At 55.7% G+C, this 15,238-nt stretch overlaps 2 protein-coding genes and 1 long non-coding RNA gene across 4 annotated transcripts; 1 reads left to right on the forward strand and 2 right to left on the reverse strand.

Moving 5' to 3' along the window:
- Positions 1-46: 46 nt before the first annotated feature.
- On the reverse strand, positions 47-6,007 carry PCOLCE (procollagen C-endopeptidase enhancer). Its single transcript, XM_058569125.1, has 9 exons — positions 4,968-6,007; positions 3,986-4,094; positions 3,281-3,539; positions 2,305-2,429; positions 1,656-1,792; positions 1,045-1,316; positions 727-804; positions 423-593; positions 47-281 (listed from the first exon to the last, which is right to left on the reverse strand). The coding sequence occupies exons 1-9, from the start codon at positions 5,276-5,278 to the stop codon at positions 148-150; spliced, it is 1,596 nt and encodes a 531-aa protein (XP_058425108.1). The 5' UTR covers positions 5,279-6,007; the 3' UTR covers positions 47-147.
- Positions 6,008-6,111: 104 nt separating this feature from the next.
- FBXO24 (F-box protein 24) lies at positions 6,112-14,203 on the reverse strand. The gene is given in 11 exon segments (XM_058569136.1): positions 6,112-6,793; positions 7,128-7,298; positions 9,418-9,549; positions 9,807-9,928; positions 10,193-10,351; positions 11,002-11,236; positions 11,462-11,700; positions 12,678-12,861; positions 13,334-13,429; positions 13,702-14,019; positions 14,022-14,203. Coding segments are annotated over 11 exon segments (2,070 nt in total). The 5' UTR covers positions 14,073-14,203; the 3' UTR covers positions 6,112-6,430.
- On the forward strand, positions 6,415-11,007 carry LOC131422162 (uncharacterized). Of its 2 annotated transcripts, none has more exons than XR_009224041.1 (4): positions 6,415-7,723; positions 8,979-9,556; positions 9,799-9,897; positions 10,423-11,007. It is a non-coding gene; the product is annotated as an uncharacterized LOC131422162 (long non-coding RNA). The 2 variants fall into 2 exon arrangements; XR_009224040.1 differs by lacking the exon at positions 10,423-11,007 and having other exon boundaries at positions 6,415-6,604; positions 7,621-7,723; positions 9,799-10,265.
- Positions 14,204-15,238: the final 1,035 nt, after the last annotated feature.

A 15,238-nucleotide genomic window follows, 5' to 3' on the forward strand; every position in this document is an offset into this window, starting at 1 on the left:
CCAAGATGGGCATCGAAACCATAGAAATGGAGATGTGACCCCTTCCTCAGTCAAGAAACATTTATTTCGATAGGAAAGAGGTCCCTAGGGTCAGGGGCTTGGAGGCTGGCTGGGGTCTCAGGCCTGGGACCCAGCAGGCTGAACAGGCTAGGAGGGGCACCTCTTGCTGAGGTTGATGAGGATCTGGTCCTGGGTGGGCCGGTAAAGAACCACGAAGCTCTCTGGAGGAAGGACGGGACCTCTGTTCTCCTCCACCTGGCCCATCAGCAGATAACTGGCTCCTGGGGGAGGGGAGGGAGGGATTGAGAGCTTAACCTACTGAGACTTTGTAGGTGTACCCCCTCATCTGAGTCCCTCAGATTCTACCATCTCTATCATTTGCAGGAGTCCAAGTCTCCCTTCCCATTTCCCACATCTGTTACCTTTCTTCATGGGGGGGCACTGCTTGCAGGGCACATAAAACTTCAGGAGGGTGTCGGCGGGCGGAGAGGGCAGGTCCAGGCCTCCAGTTTTATAAGCACCAATGAGACTGACAGTGACAGTGAGGCCCTCCCCTGGGCCCCGAACCATGGACTTCACTGTTGCAGTCACCACTGTGGGAGAGTGGGGGTGAGAGGTGAGGAGACAGGGCAGGGCAGGGCTGGAACCAGAGGGAGGGGGGATTTTGGGGACAGGAGGGGAGGTTAGAGGAGCTGGAAGAGCAGAGCTGGGGGACAGGGTCCTTACCCAGGTTGCTGGCACAGAAGTTGCTCTGCAAGGTGCCTGTCCGCCGGCACTGCTTTGGGCAGGGGACGCCTGGTGCATCTGGAAGAGGGGGCACTGTTTGAGGAGGGTGACCTACCCAGCAGGTAGGAAGGATCACTTTCCCCATAACAGCCTCATTGATGTGAACTTTGTTCAGAGCCCTGTCCAGATCAGTACCAGCCGTGAGCATAGAGGCACCGCCAGTGGGTGGTGTATGAATGAATGAATGAGCCCAGGAAGGCACTCTTGGAAACAGCTCCCTTCAGTCTGCATCCTCTTCCTCCCCCTTCCCAGACTCACCGGGGCCCACCGGAGTTGCCTTGGCCTCAGGCGAGGCCTTCGGTTTCTCTGCAGGTGGGAGTTTGGGCTTGACTTTGGGGCCGGCTCCAGGCTTGGGGCCGGGGCCGAGGAGCGCAGGACCCGGCCGGGCGTCCTTCCCTGGACTCTGGGCCGGCCCTTCTTTGGCGGCGCCCCGTGGCAGGGTCCTGTAGGAGGCCGAGAAGCCGTCGGCCGTGACGCTGAGGTCCGAGACGAACTGGACGAGGAGCTCGTTCCCTTCGGAGGAGATGGGACTGCGGGCGGCGGGCATTGGGGGAGGCGTCAGGCGGGCCCTGCACCCCGGCCCTACCCAGGCCCGTAGCCTTTTAACCCCTGCCCTCGGGCTGCATTAGCTTCCCGACTTCGCAGGCCCCCCTCGCCTCTGGATCCGCGGACCCCAGGCCTGGCGCCAAGCCTCGTCTTCTGCCTGGCCCCCTACCTGCTCCGCCCGCTCGTTTGGGGCTCCGGGGTTCAGATGCCGCCTCTTCAGCTAAGCCCCGCCCCTCTGAACAGCAGCGCGGTCCCCCCACTCCCAGATCTGGGGAGGTGGAGACGCCCGAACCCCGCCGCCCACCCGGGTGCCGCCCCCTCACCCCGGGGCTGTGTCGCCGCAGAACTTCCCCAGCCTCTTGGCGTCGTCGCTCACGGCTCCGTTGAACACGCTGACCGAGTCGTAGCGGCAGTAGGTGTCGCTCTCCAGGTCAAACTTCCCGAAGGTCAGCGAGATCACCTGGCGGCAGCGGGGGAGGCGGAGGCTGCGCGGCGGGACCCCGGGAGCCCGAGGGCGCAGGGGCTCAGCACCCCTCCCCTCCTCCGCCCGCCGTCGCCTCCGGGACGCTTGCAGCAGCCTGCTCCCCATCTCCCGCGTTCCCTCGAGCTGCCCTCTTAATGCATTCACACCACAGCTCGGAGGATCGCACACACCCGTGGGAGCCCTGCAGAGGCGTCCGTCGCCGTCGTCGGCAAGGTTAAGTCCTGGCTCTTTCTCAAGAAACAGAGCCAGAACCCCCCTCCCCCAACACACAGTTTATACCAGCTTCGTGTACCTCGCTCGCGTGAGACTCGTCACAGGTGTAATTTTACATGTTTTGTTTGCGTGCAAGCAGGTCTGGGTGTGTTTTTGCTCGCCACCAGCGCAAGCGCAGTGCTAGGGACATAGTAGATGATCAATAAATCTTTGCTGGCTGCATGCTGGAGGGCGCCGCCCGGGGCCCCAGGGCAGCCCGGGCAGGGGGTCGGTACCTGGTCCGGGGGCGCGATGATGTGCCAGGAACAGCTGATGCCCGGGGGGTAATCGGACTCGGGCCAGTTGGGCGTGGTCAGGGTTCCCTGGGCCTTCTCCAGCCGCCCCCCGCAAAACTGGTGCTCTGGGGAGGGGAGAGAGGAGCGGAGGTGGGGAGAGGAGAGCTCTAGGCTGGGAGCCTGTGCAGGAAGCTCAGATGTCTGGGTCTCAGGATGAGGGGACCAGAAGAGGGGGAGAAAATAAGGGTAGGTTAGCAGAGAGGGGGCTTGGAAGAACCGGGCTTAGGGAAGTCTTGGACCGCCGGGCGCCCAGGCGGGCGGTGGAAGGAGGAGGAGGAATTGGCTGGACACGCTCCCTTCTTGCCCCTCCCTCTGACCCGCAGCCACATCGCTCCTCTTCCCCTGGGAGATCCCATCTCCCCGGCCCGGCAGAAAAGTCCCCTTTGCAGCCTGGAGAGTCCCCACGCTGTGAGGGTGCCCTCAAACTGGGGCACAGCTTCCGAGGCGCCTTTGGGGAGGTCCTTGCCTTAAACATTTTTGGGGAGACTTCTGCCGCCAGGAGGGGGTGATGGGACCGCAATCGGGAGCCCCGGGCTGGGTGTAGGGGGCTCCGGGTCGGGGGAACCTAGTCCCCCAGCCCGGGGGTGCCCCCTCGCGCCCGTCTGAGGGAGCCCGATTGCGGACGGGGGCGGGCAGTTACTCACCGTCCCAGTAACCCCAGGCCGCCCATTCCACCCGTGGGTCGGTGACCCATTTCCGCCTCGCGCCTGGGCGGGGGCCTGGAAGAGGGGGTGGGTGGGAGCGGGAGGAAGGAGAGAAGACGGGGAGGAGGGACTGAAGGGGCAGTTAGTGAGGAAAAAGGATAAGGGAGATAATGGGGCCCTAGGCTCTCGGGGTGGAGGTTAAGGCTGGGGGCGGGGCCTGCGCCGGGGGCGGGGCCAGGAGAGGGGGAAGGCGGAGGTGAGGGAGGTCTCACCAGTGCCCGAGGTGGCCCGCCCGCTGTACCAGAGCAGGAAGCCGCGTCCTCCCGTGCCCTCGTCCGCCGTCATCCTCAGGGTCACCTGGTTGCCGGGGGCGACTAAGGGCGCTGGCCGGAAGGTCCCGCAGAAGCGACCGAGCCGCTGGCCCGAGGTTCCAGACCCGGCAAAGACCTCCAGAGCATCGTAACGGCAGGCGGGGTGCAGCTCCAGGTCAAAGACTCGGAAGGAGAGGGATACAGTCTGGCCCTCAGGGACCTGATGGTGGGGACAGGGGCAGGGGACCCGCAAAGTCAGGCCATACACGACCCAGACAGAGGGCACCTCCCGTTCCCCAAGCTTTTCCAGCAGAAACGGCCTGAACGGGAAGGGAGCCCATCAGGGTGCAGAGTAGAGGGCCTGGGCTCTGCCAAGGGCTTGTGGCTTGTGCAAGGGGACAGTGCCTGAGGTCTGTGGAGAGATTAGAGGGGGCAGGCATGAAGTTGGGAGTGGAGGAGCAGGATTTGAGCTAAGGTGTGAGGACACCTGCCGCTTGTTATTGTGGGCACAGATGCCATCAGTGACCAGAGGGGAGGGGCTTGGACTTCCCCAGGTTGAGAAGGTGGTGCTGTGGCGGGGGTCCCTTAGCAGTCAGGCCTTTGGCTGCCTGGACCCAGGCCTCGGAGACTTTGACAGGGGGGTTGTGAGCAGAGGGGCCTTCTCACCGTTATTGTCCAGATGCACTCCTTATTGGGGGGGTAGAGGTTGGGGAAACCCTCACTTGCCACATAACCTGACTCGCCAGTCACATCCCCTCCGCACAGGAACACGGGTCTGGAGAACAGAAGAGGGGTCAGCCATGAGGGGGGAAGTAATGGAGAGCTTGGGGTAGGGTAACGAGGATGGGGAGGCTAGGGAGGGGAAGCCAGGGGGATGAGCTAGAAAGGCTAAGGCATCTGGGGTGGCCTCAGCCAGCCAGGATGGGCTTGAGGTGGGAAATACTCCAGCAGAGGATCAGGAAAAAGTGGGGCTAGCAACTTGGCTGTACCTTCAACCCCCCAGAGTCCCCACCCCCACCCCAACAAGAATTCCCGGAATTCTCTTCGGCCCCCCCTTCCTCACTCTCCTCCCCCCGCCCTGCCTGGCAGTCCGGGACTGGAGCCGCCTAACTACTTCCAGATGTGGACACAGCCACGAGGCCATGGGGGGGAGGGGGTGGAGAGATGAGGGAGAAGCAGCAGGGACGGCCCTCAAATTGAACCTGGAGACCAGGCTCCCTGAGCCCCCAACCTTTGCCCTGCTCCTGTTCCAGCTAACTACTTGAGTATCTGACTCCCAGGTCTCCCACTTGGTGTCCCCTCTTCCCCCTGCAATCTCTCTATAATTCCCTCCTGGAATCCAGATGTCTAGCTACCAGGCAAGTTCAAGGTCTTGGAGCTCTCAGGTTCCATGGGGGGCCAAGAATCTGGGTGGATGGGGAGACTTAGAGGATGGAGGGTGGAGGAATGGAGAGCAGTGGTGACCTTCAGGAGACAGTGGTCTTGCAGCAGGGAGGGAGGTCTTGGGGGCCAGAGAAGGGTGGGGGCTGTGGGAGATCTGGGGGGTTCTGTGTTAGTAAAAGAATCCACAAGATCCACAGGCATAAGACCCCAGGAATCAGGGCTCTTGAAGCTCACTCCGGCTTCTGGAAAGTGCCAAGAGACCTACCTGGTGTAGTTTGGGGTCTGGCCCTGGGCGAAAGGCAGCAGAGCCCAGGCAGTGAGGAGGGGCCCCAAGAGGGAGGCTGTGGCAGCAGGCAGCATGGCTGGGGGGAGAGGCGCTGGGGTCCTTGAGACAGAGGCAGCAGCTGAGTTTAGCAGCGGCGGCAGCAGCAGCAGGATAATCAGTGCCAGATGAGGCAGCCTCGGGTGTGTGGGCGTGGGGACTGGCCAGTGGGGCGGGCGGCGGGGAAGGCGGGACAGGGAGAGTAGAGCCGGGACAGTGGTGAGTCCAGGGGCCTCTCTAGGTCCAGGACACATAAATATTGACCTAAGTAGGGGGTGGAGCAATGGAGGGCAGAGGGAGCATCAGGCCCTCACTCATAATCCAGCTATCAAGATCATCTGGAAGCCTGCTCTGTCCAGTGCCCAAGCATCCTGCGAACACAGCCTCTGGTCCTTCCCGAGGACTCTCCAGCCCCCCACGATCCTCCCCAGTCCCTGCTTCCTCAGTACCCAGAGGAAGTCCTTCCCTGGACTCCCTACCTCTAATCACTCCACTCACCCCCTTCCTCACCACTCCCTGCTCTAGCTTATTTTCCACTTCAAATTTCTACTGTCTTCTCTTCTTCCCCGGGTCAGACTAGGCAAAGGAGAAAGAATTCTGCTCACTCATTTTCTCTCCCAAATATTTGGAGTTATGGGAGTGGGGTACGGAGGCATAGGATGTGGATAAAGAGGGTGTCTCCCTTATTGAGGAAGAGGAGGATGGAGTAGAAAGTACAGGAAAAGGACAACATGTGAGACCAGACTTGAAGGTAAACAGGAGGAGGAGAGGAGGGGGGTTGACTTCATAGGGATGAAGGGAAATAGGTAGGAAGCTTTCTGAATTCAGAAAGAAGTGGCTTCCTCAGGATGGGACTAAGTCTGGTAGACAGAGGATCTAAGTGCGGGAACCAAGCCGCATATGTTGACTGAGTTGTTCCAGAAGGCAGGGCTAGGACTTCCAAGTCTGGAAGACTGGGTTGGGTTTTGGGAGTGGAAGGGGAAAGCCAGCTGAAGGATCCAGGTGCTGTCAGCTCTGCAGCAACTGAGAACCTGAGCCGCTTCTGCCCTGCCTGCCCTGCCCCTGCCCCTACCCCTGCCCCTGCCCCTGCGCCTGTTCCTGCCCTCCTGCGCCGAGCAGCCAGGCATCAGGTCCCCCATCCCCTGCCCCACGTTCCTCCCAGGGCCCAGGGCCCAGGGTTCCAAAGTAGGCCTCATTTCAGCCTTTATTCTATTTGTCCATCAAATCTCTTGTCCATGATAGTCAGGTTGGGGGCCCCTCCTGGGCAGCCCTCTGAACATTTTACAAAACAGTCCTCACCCTGCTACAGCCCCCTCCCCATGCACACACACAGTGTTCATTGCTACCACTCCATCTCTCCTTAGCCCCTGGCCCAGGGCCAGACTCTCCCTCTAAGGAAAGAGGGGTCAGCTCTCAGGGGTTGGGGGACCTTCTCCAACCCCTCCAGCAGTCATCTGCAGCATATCCAGGGCCTCCCAGAAGAAATCCTTCTGTGCAGCCATCAAGGGCATCCAGCCCACGATCTCCTTCATCTTTTCCATGCGGTCTTGCCACGTGGAGCAACTATAGATCTGGCTGAGGTACTCCTCACAGGCCCGGGCTGTCCCACCGGGGTCCTGGGGTACTCCAGCCCCTGGGCTGGACTCGGGGGTCCCCACCACCCTGCTGGCCGGTAGGTCCCGATAGGCGGGATGGTGGTCGATGTCATGGCTAGAGAGCATGTAGAGGCACTCTCTGGTAGAGCAGAGGGAGCAGGCACACAAAGGGACCTTGGAGGAAAGAAGGGGCATGGCTGAGTGGGGCCTTTCCTGAGGGGTTCCCAGGAATCCCCAGCTGTCGTGTTCCTCCCTCTCAGAGCAGCCCTGAGCCAGCAAGTGAGTGGGCTGGCTGAGCCCCAAGGTTGTGTGAGGTCAAAGAGGGCCAGCAGGGGCGGCTGAAGGAGACAGCCAGGAGCCATGGGGTGCAGCAGGAAAGGGAGGTGGGTGGTGGTGGGGAACTGGAACCCCTGGGTGCCTGCAGGAGCCCTGGCTACAGTCCTAGGGGCCACCTGGTGCCATTGCTCCTGCCCTCCCTGGTTGCCTGCTTGCCCGACCCTGCTCTGACCTTGATGTGGAGCTTGACGAAGGAGGCACTCCCCTTAGGCCAGCCGGGGAGGCGGCCTCCAGCCCCACAGCCGCAGCCCAGCAGCTCCTTGCTGAAGTCCAAGCCCTGGCTCAGCACCAGGGAGTGGTTGAGGCCGCACCACAGGGCAATGGGGCATTGCAGATAATGTACCTGAGGACACAGGGCCAGGGTCCCTAAGGGGGGAACAGCAAGCGACTGGGGACCCGGGTTGGAGAAGGGTGACAGGAAGGCTCAGGGCAGAATCTAGGGAAAGTAGGAGAGAGAAGAAATGGGACCCAGCATCCCCACCGACCCCCAGGAGATCTGCCCTGCTGAATGCGGAGGGCAGCAATTCTCCCTCCTCGGTTCTCCAGCAGCCCCACACAGTCTGACCACATGGGGTCTAGCACTTGTGGTTCTTCATCTTTGCTCCCCAGAAAACAAGGGCCTGAGGCCAGGGCCTGCTATCTATTCCCTTATTCTCACCCCACAGGCCTGTGCCAGCCTAGCCTCTCGTCCTGCCTTCCAGCCTCAGGGGGAGGAATATCCTTCCTCTTCCCAGGGCTCAAAGACTCTCCCTCCTAGTGCAATTCCAGGTTAGTCCTCAGGAAGGACTTTCCTTCCACTTATTCCTTCCTTCCCTCTCCAGCATTTTCACTTTGTCATATCATTATCTTTCCACCCTATTTTGAAAAAACATTTCCACCTGATTCCTGCTGCTTCCTACCTCTGTCTTTTAGGCAGCAGAACTGGTTACATGACCAGCCTGAAGTTGACTGCATTCTTGTTCTCACCACAGCCTGAACCTTCTGTGATCTGGCTTCTCTCCATATGCTACTGATATGTTCTCTCTGAAAGCACTTGACCCTCCAGCTGCCAAATCCCAAGGCCTCTCCTGCATGCTTTCTCCTGAAACTGTACGCGCTTTAATTTTGAAGTCATAGATAAGTAACTTACGGTCATTATAGAAAAATTATAAAATATTGGCAAGCAAAATTAATTTAAAAATCACTGGAAATCCCACCACCCACTATTAACATCTTGCTGGATATGCTTCTTCACTGCTCCCTATTCAAATATATAGGCGTTAAGTTGTATATTTTTAAACAAAAATGGGATCATACTACATAAACCATTCATAAACTTTTTAAAACTTTTTTTCACCTAAAAATACGGTATTACCATCTTTTCATGTTAGTAAGTACATTCCTACATTATCACTCTGTCACCATTCATCGACCCCTCCTGTTTGAAACTTTCTGTGCCGGTGGCTTCTGGGATATGGCATTTGAGGGCATGCCTCCTGTCCCAGACACAACTTTTTCATCTCTCTGCCTACAATGGCAGCTACTGCCCAGGGCTGCTGCTCTATCTCTACTTTTGTCGTTTCAACTTTGTTCCAGTTTGGAATCTAATTGCCAGCGAGATATTTCCACTTTAGTGTTTTACTCTCACTGCAAAAAAGTCCAAATTCACATTCTTCCTCTTTCCTCAAACCAGCCTCCCTTTCCAGCTCACACTTTTGTTGTGATACCATCTTTCTTCAAGGGATCTATTGCCAGAGCCACCTTTGTCCTACACCCCTCTCCTCACATCTAATCAGTTTCCAGGGCCTGTTCATTTTCTTTCAAAACATCTCATGTATCCATTCCTTGCCATTCTTGCTGCCGTTGTACCAGCCCAGGCACTTGTCTCAAGTGCTGCCGTCACTCAACAGCCTCCCAGCCGGCTTCTCACCCACAGCCTCCGGTGCACTATGGCCCAGTGACCCGTCCTCAGTCACCCAGGGGGGGTTGCCTTCTCCTGCTCCAGAACCTGTAGTCACTCTTCCCCATATCTGTACCCCTCCAGGCTCGCACCACCTATACCGCCTCAGATCTACCAATTTCCAAACACCCTCTCTGCTTTAGTCAGGCCCATCTTTTCACTGTCCCAGGTATGTACAAGCTTCATCTCCATCCCCAACACACAGAATGCCTTTCCCTATACCCACCCAAATCCTATCTAACCCACTAGGCCCTGCTCACATCTCACCTATTCTAGTTACTCCCTGCCCACCCAGGTCTCCTGCTTTCCTCAATTCCTAGCGCACTGACAGCATGTACTGCAGAGGACAGACCTCGGAGTGCCAGCCAGTAGGATGTGCAGCAGTGTGACCGGCACTACACACCGGCTGGCCTAACCTCCCTAGGGAACAGGAGATAGAGTCCAAGGAAAGTGGAGAAGAGGGGAGATCCAGGGGTTTGAGAATCATAGGAAGGGGGTCAGGATTGCTGGGGAACAGTCTCACCTGTGTGGGTTCCCCTCGGTCCATTTTGTCCCCTGTTCCCAGCTGCCCATATCTGTTATTTCCCTGCATAAAGATTCGGCCGAATTCATCTACCAGGCCAAGGTGATTATAGCCAAGAGCACAGAAAAGGACCTAGGAGGTAAGACACAGAGGGGAGACGGGCACTTAGTTCTCTCCAGAGGAACCCTGAGCTCCAGAATCTCCCCACCACTAACCTGCCACCCCCAGCTCATCTCTTTCAGCCTTGCCCTCTATGTCACCCCGCACCCTCGGTCCCCTGTCCCTCCCTGATCAATCATTTGATTCCTGCTCATATTTCAGACCTTTAGTGCCTTTCAATCCCTAAAGCCCCTCCCCCTCTGATCTGCCCCATCCCTCCAGGATCCTACCTTGGCAGGCAGTGAGAGAGCAAGCGGCATCTGCTGGTCCAGGGGATCAAAAGCTTGAAGGGTCCCAAAGAGATCACGATACACCCCTGGCGTATGCACCTCAAAATACACTCCCCCCTGGTCTGGGGGGTCGGGAGCCCTCAGCTCAGCAGCTTTAGGCACCCATTTCCTAGTGATAAGGCCCCACCTGGGATGAAAGCTGCAAGATCTAGGGAGTTTCACACCACTAGAAATGCATCAGCTATGATGTCTGGGAACGTAAACACATCTTTTCACTAGGATGCCCTAAGGGTCCACCACAGAGCTGGAATAAGGATGGGGGGGTATCCATATTTGGAAGGTCTGTCCAAGGCTGGGGTCTGGAGAAGAAGGGAGGTGGTTCTTACCCGTGATGTAGACAGTACTGCTCTGGTTGGAAGCCATGCAGGTCACACGCAGGTGAGGCAGGCAATGGGACACCTTCCTCAGGGCCAGCTGAACTGTGTAGGAGCGTGGCTGGTCCAGCTGGGTTTCATTCACTACCAAAGAGTAGATCTTTCCTTCCTCTGGGGGATGGGGGAGCAGACAATTATGTAGGGGATGAGACCCTCCAATGTCCACATTAACTTCCCACTAGACTCTCTAAGCCATACAGGATGAAACACTTACTGCCCTAGAGTGGGGCTGAAAGAAAAAGGGTGGAGATGAACTAAGGGAAGAGCGACCTCAAGTTTCCCAGACTCCAGCCCCTTACCACCAAAAACAAATCAAGGAAGTCCTTCAGTGTGAGAGATGAGTAGCGAAAACCCAGCAGGTAGATTTGGCAGAATCCAATTTGAATGTTGGGAATGATGTCTGGGGATTCAGGGCCTTACCTAGCATCAAGAAGTCCAGAAGGTCTCAGGCTTGGGAGTGTGGTCAAATATAGGGGACATTGAGAAAGTAGGACAGTTTGGGGTATAAACTGAGATGACTGGCATGGAGGTTGGGGTGATTAGAATTTAAAAAACCAGGTCACTAGAACAGTGGTTTCCAAACTACTTTTTGCAGCAGGGCCCTTTATTCATAGGAAATATGCAGAATCCTAGACTAGGAGACAGACAAAAGCAGAGCTATTTGGTTTGAGACCAGATGAGGTGGCATGCAGAACCCTCCCCACAGCAGGTCCAAAAGAATCTGCAGGAAACAATCTGCAAACCACTGCTCAAGGCCACACCTGTGAGGAGCAGTAGAGCCCGCTGGGTCTCCTGACCAACCAGCACAATCTGTTTGAAGCTCATGGAGTGGTGGAAGGTCATCTTGAAGACCCGCTGCCCACTGGACTGCAGATAGACCTCGACACAGTCACAGGCCCGGCTGCCGGTTGTGCCTGCCACTCCCGGCTGCTCCCGAGTGGCCAATACATAGAGGTATTTACGGTAAACTGTGTCACATCTTGGGTCCGAGGCAAACTGTAGGAAAAGATGAAGATGTCTGGGATCTAAGGCCTTGGAGTGGCATGAGGCTGGGGCAATTAGATCCTGCAGGGGAGAACTTGGACTTGGGTACAGAGCTGGGAAATGAGGACTTGTTTTCCAGTTCCTGGTATGGGAGGGCAGCTGTCCTGAGAAGGACACCTCAGGACTGGGTCCCTGGAGAAGGGGTGGATTCTCAGCTGCCAGGGTTCTGCTACTCACATCCTTGGCTCCGCGACACAACACAACATAGCGGCAGGCCCGCTTCCACTGGATCTGGCCAAGGGTGGAGGAGACCAGGGCGTTTTTGAGGAAGAAGAGGGTCCCCACGTAGTCAAGAATGAAGACGTGGTCCTTGGTGGGCAAAAAGCGGCGGTAGCCATGGGCTAGCAGGGGGGCTACACTCTTGCTGAGACAGCGGCGGCGGCCCCCAAATGCCTGGAAATACAGGCCCTTCGTGTCTGGAGAAGGGAAGGAGATGGAAGGTTCAAGGGGTCGGGATGACATGAGAGGGATGAATCAGAGCTTCGGCAAACTAGATTTCTCAGATACTCTGGTATCTAGCTCCCTCCCCTTTACAGGTCTGGGGAACAGACCCATTCCAAAGGACCTATGGAAAGTTTAGAAGATATCCTCAATTATACCCCATATCTGAACTTTAGTTCTCTGCCCCACCTCAGCTCAGGGTCAAAAACATGCTTCTAAGTGAGCAATTCTTTGGTCCAACCTTGCATCAGAGAAAGGGAAATACAAGAATAAATACATAGAAAAGCAGCAGAAAGAGGAATGAAAGGAATGCCTGAGAAAGGCCAGTAGCCAGTCCTCCCCCCTAGCTCTGGATCCGCTATCTGGATCTCCCTTAATCTCTGGTGTGTGAGATGAAGTAACTGGATTGGGGCTCCCTGGGAAGGGAGGGAGTTTAGAGCATGTTTCTCAACCTGGGGGTGATTTTGTCCCTCAGGAGACACTGGTTGTTACAACTGGGAGAAGTGCTACTGGCATCTAGTGGGTGGAGATCAGGGATGCTGCTAAACATCTCTAATGCACAGGACAGCTCTCCACTTCAAAGAGTTATTTGGCCCAAAATGTCAACAGTGACAAGGTTGAGAAATCCTGGTTTAGAGGAGGGAAAACTCTAGGTTTAGGGAGTGGAGGATGTCTCTAGGATAAGATTTGCAAGAGACTTTGAATATAGAGGGAGACTTGGCAGGGATGCTAATAATGGGGGCACTGGGTGGGACATCTATCAGAGGGTGGCTCTAGAGCCCTGAAATACTCAATGGCATATGTTTGAATCTAACAAGTCCCTTCCAGAGAAAGGGGCCCTGGAAGGTTGCTGGGAATGCTGAGGTTGTCAGGCAATTTTATGGAGCAGGAGGGATCCCAGAATAAGGTAGGACAGAGGCAAATAGAACTGGAGGTTCTGGGGAAGGTGTACAGTTAAGAATGGCAGCTCTCTTCCACGGCCGGACCCCAGAACCCTGTTCTCGTAGGCGAGGACTGAGCCTGTGACAGATGCGTCTCCACACGCCCTCAGTGTCGCACACTTCTCGGAAGTAGTGGCAGGTCTGGCCTAGGGCGACTACATCTCTGACTGGGAGGAATGAGATGATATGCTCCACCTGGGGGGCAGGAGGGAGGAAGCAGGGGTTACTGAGGGGGCCCCTCCCTCAGTGGTCTGGCCACCACTCCTTTATTCTTTTTTTTTTTTTTAAATGATTCAATTTTATTTATTTATTTATTTATTTTTATTTATTTATTTATTTTTTTTTGTGAGGAAGATCAGCCCTGAGCTAACATCTGTGCTAATCCTCCTCTTTTTGCTGAGGAAGACCGGCTCTGAGCTAACATCTATTGCCAATCCTCCTCCTTTCTTTTCCTCAAAGCCCCAGTAGATAGTTGTATGTCATAGTTGCACATCCTTCTAGTTGCTGTATGTGGGACGCAGCCTCAGCATGGCCGGAGAAGCGGTGCGTCGGTGCGCACCCAGGATCCGAACCCGGGCTGCCAGTAGCGGAGCGCACGCACTTAACCACTAAGCCACAGGGCCGGCCCCACTCCTTTATTCTTAATACCTCCCCCCCAAGGACTCACCAGCTCTGGCGGGAACAACTGAACGGAAATAGGGTTCCCTCTCCCCTTGTCTTCACCTCCAGGCTCTGGGCCACATGAAGGGCAGCTCCGCTTCACCTACTCAAGAAGAAGGGGGAGTATGGGGGTTCCATGAGGGTCATGCCTCTTTGTCTCCCTTGTCTCAGCTTGTCTTTCATTAACTACTGTCTTGGGGGCTCATAGCTCTGACCTCCAGCCCTGTGCTGTCAAATCCTCCCATCTTTCTCTCTAGGTGCATAAGTCACTACTCCCTGTTTGCCTTATTTCTTGGTCCAACTTCTCCAAATAACCCCTCCCCCGATCTCTGGCTGCCATCTTCCTGCCCTTCCCTTGCCTTGCTCCCCCCTCACCCTGAGCCCCTCCTCCTGTCCGCACAGCCCGGTAAATTTTTGCAGCTTCCGTCTCTGGCTTCTCCTCACCATCCTGACCCCTCCCGCCCTGCTCCTGCCCTCATCTCTCTGGGCCCCTTGGCCCCCAGTACTCAGCTCCCTGGCCCCTGTCCCTGCTGCCTTTCCCACACCATGTCCTCTGCCTGGGCTTGGGGGACCTCTGGGGCCCCTCTGCCTCCTAGGCCCCTCCCCCATGGAGTCTGGGGTGGACAAACCTCTCTGTGACCTCACGGCCCAGCCACTGTGACCTATTTTCCCCAACCTTGCCAGGGATTTTCTCTCTTAGACAAATCCTCAGTTCTAGGCTAAGCTTTAGCCACCTAATGGCTCATGGGATATGCATTTTAGAGGAGAAATAAAGTGTGCACTACTGGTAGACGAAGCCTTTACTTTCAGGGAGTAGTAGGAGGTTTTTCCACTTGAGGCCCTTTTAGCACTAACTCTTTAGAGAAACACTGGTGAATTCTTCATGTCTCAGCAGACCAGGGCCTCCAAACTCCAAAAAAAAAAAAAAAAAGTATAAACTCAGTTTGACAGGTGAAGGGGAGAGGGGAGCCTGCCAATGACCATCTAGCTCATGAAAGCATGCACCAGATGGAAGAGGGAACAATTCCGCACAACCTCTTTACAGGATCATGAAAAACATCCAGAAGCTGACTGCTTTCCTGGGACACTAACATGATGGCATATGATGGGCAACCTATTAAGGTGGAAGAAAAGGATCGATGTACTCTGAAAGCTTAGGATATCTCCCAGAGTCTAAGCTATGAACTTAGTTTTATGGCGGGACACAGGAGAGTGACATTTAGGAGGAGATATAGCAGGAGTTGGGGTTATATGTCTGTCCAGGTAGGGGCAGAAGATCTATACCAATAAATCCAAGGATAGCTGACTCTTCCAGGGGCTCAAAGGAATCCAGTCCTGGACAACCAGCCTTCAGCTGTGCAGCATTACAGAATCAATCTTTTACTGTGCTAGCTGACAGGCTGTCAACCATCCAATCAAACTCCCTTATTCGTGATGACTAGTAAACAGCTGGTTTGGGATACCTAGGATGGAATTTTAGTAATTCAATAATTGTTTAGGAATATCAACCCCTGAGATGGGACTGATGAGAAAGACCCTTCAGTTATTTGTGGTTAGGCAACTATTAACATATTAAGTGGCCTGCATTAGGTCCTTATGCCACCTAAGAGGATATTATGATCTCTCAGCAGACAAAAAGTATCGTCAGCTTCCTCTTGTATCTGGATCCCCTCGATCCACTCCATCTCACCTCGGGAGGCAAAGGGGGTGCAAACAGAACAAGCCCACTGTAAAAGCTGATGCAGTGGGAAGCTGGCTTCCAGTGCAAGCTGTCAGTAACTGGCTGTCTGCTCCTGCCAACTCATCAACTGCCCTCTGCCTCAGTCTCCTCATTTGTAAATCAGAAGGCTTCTTCAAGATGAGCGGTCCCTTCTAGACTAAATCCCCCCAGGGCCTGCCATCCCGATTTCTG

The sequence above is a fragment of the Diceros bicornis genome, chromosome 26 (genome assembly GCF_020826845.1).
Source record: "Diceros bicornis minor isolate mBicDic1 chromosome 26, mDicBic1.mat.cur, whole genome shotgun sequence".
In the NCBI taxonomy this organism is placed as follows: domain Eukaryota; kingdom Metazoa; phylum Chordata; class Mammalia; order Perissodactyla; family Rhinocerotidae; genus Diceros; species Diceros bicornis.

Coding starts and splice junctions, on each gene's coding strand:
- PCOLCE (XM_058569125.1), bottom strand. CDS start 5,278: ATGTGTCCTGGACCTAGAGAGGCCCCTGGACTCACCACTGTCCCGGCT. Junction 2,430..3,280: donor GCGGGCCACCTCGGGCACTG/GTGAGACCTCCC, acceptor TCCCCTCCCCAG/AGCACCAGTTTTGCGGGGGG. Junction 805..1,044: donor GGCAACTCCGGTGGGCCCCG/GTGAGTCTGGGA, acceptor CCCCTCTTCCAG/ATGCACCAGGCGTCCCCTGC.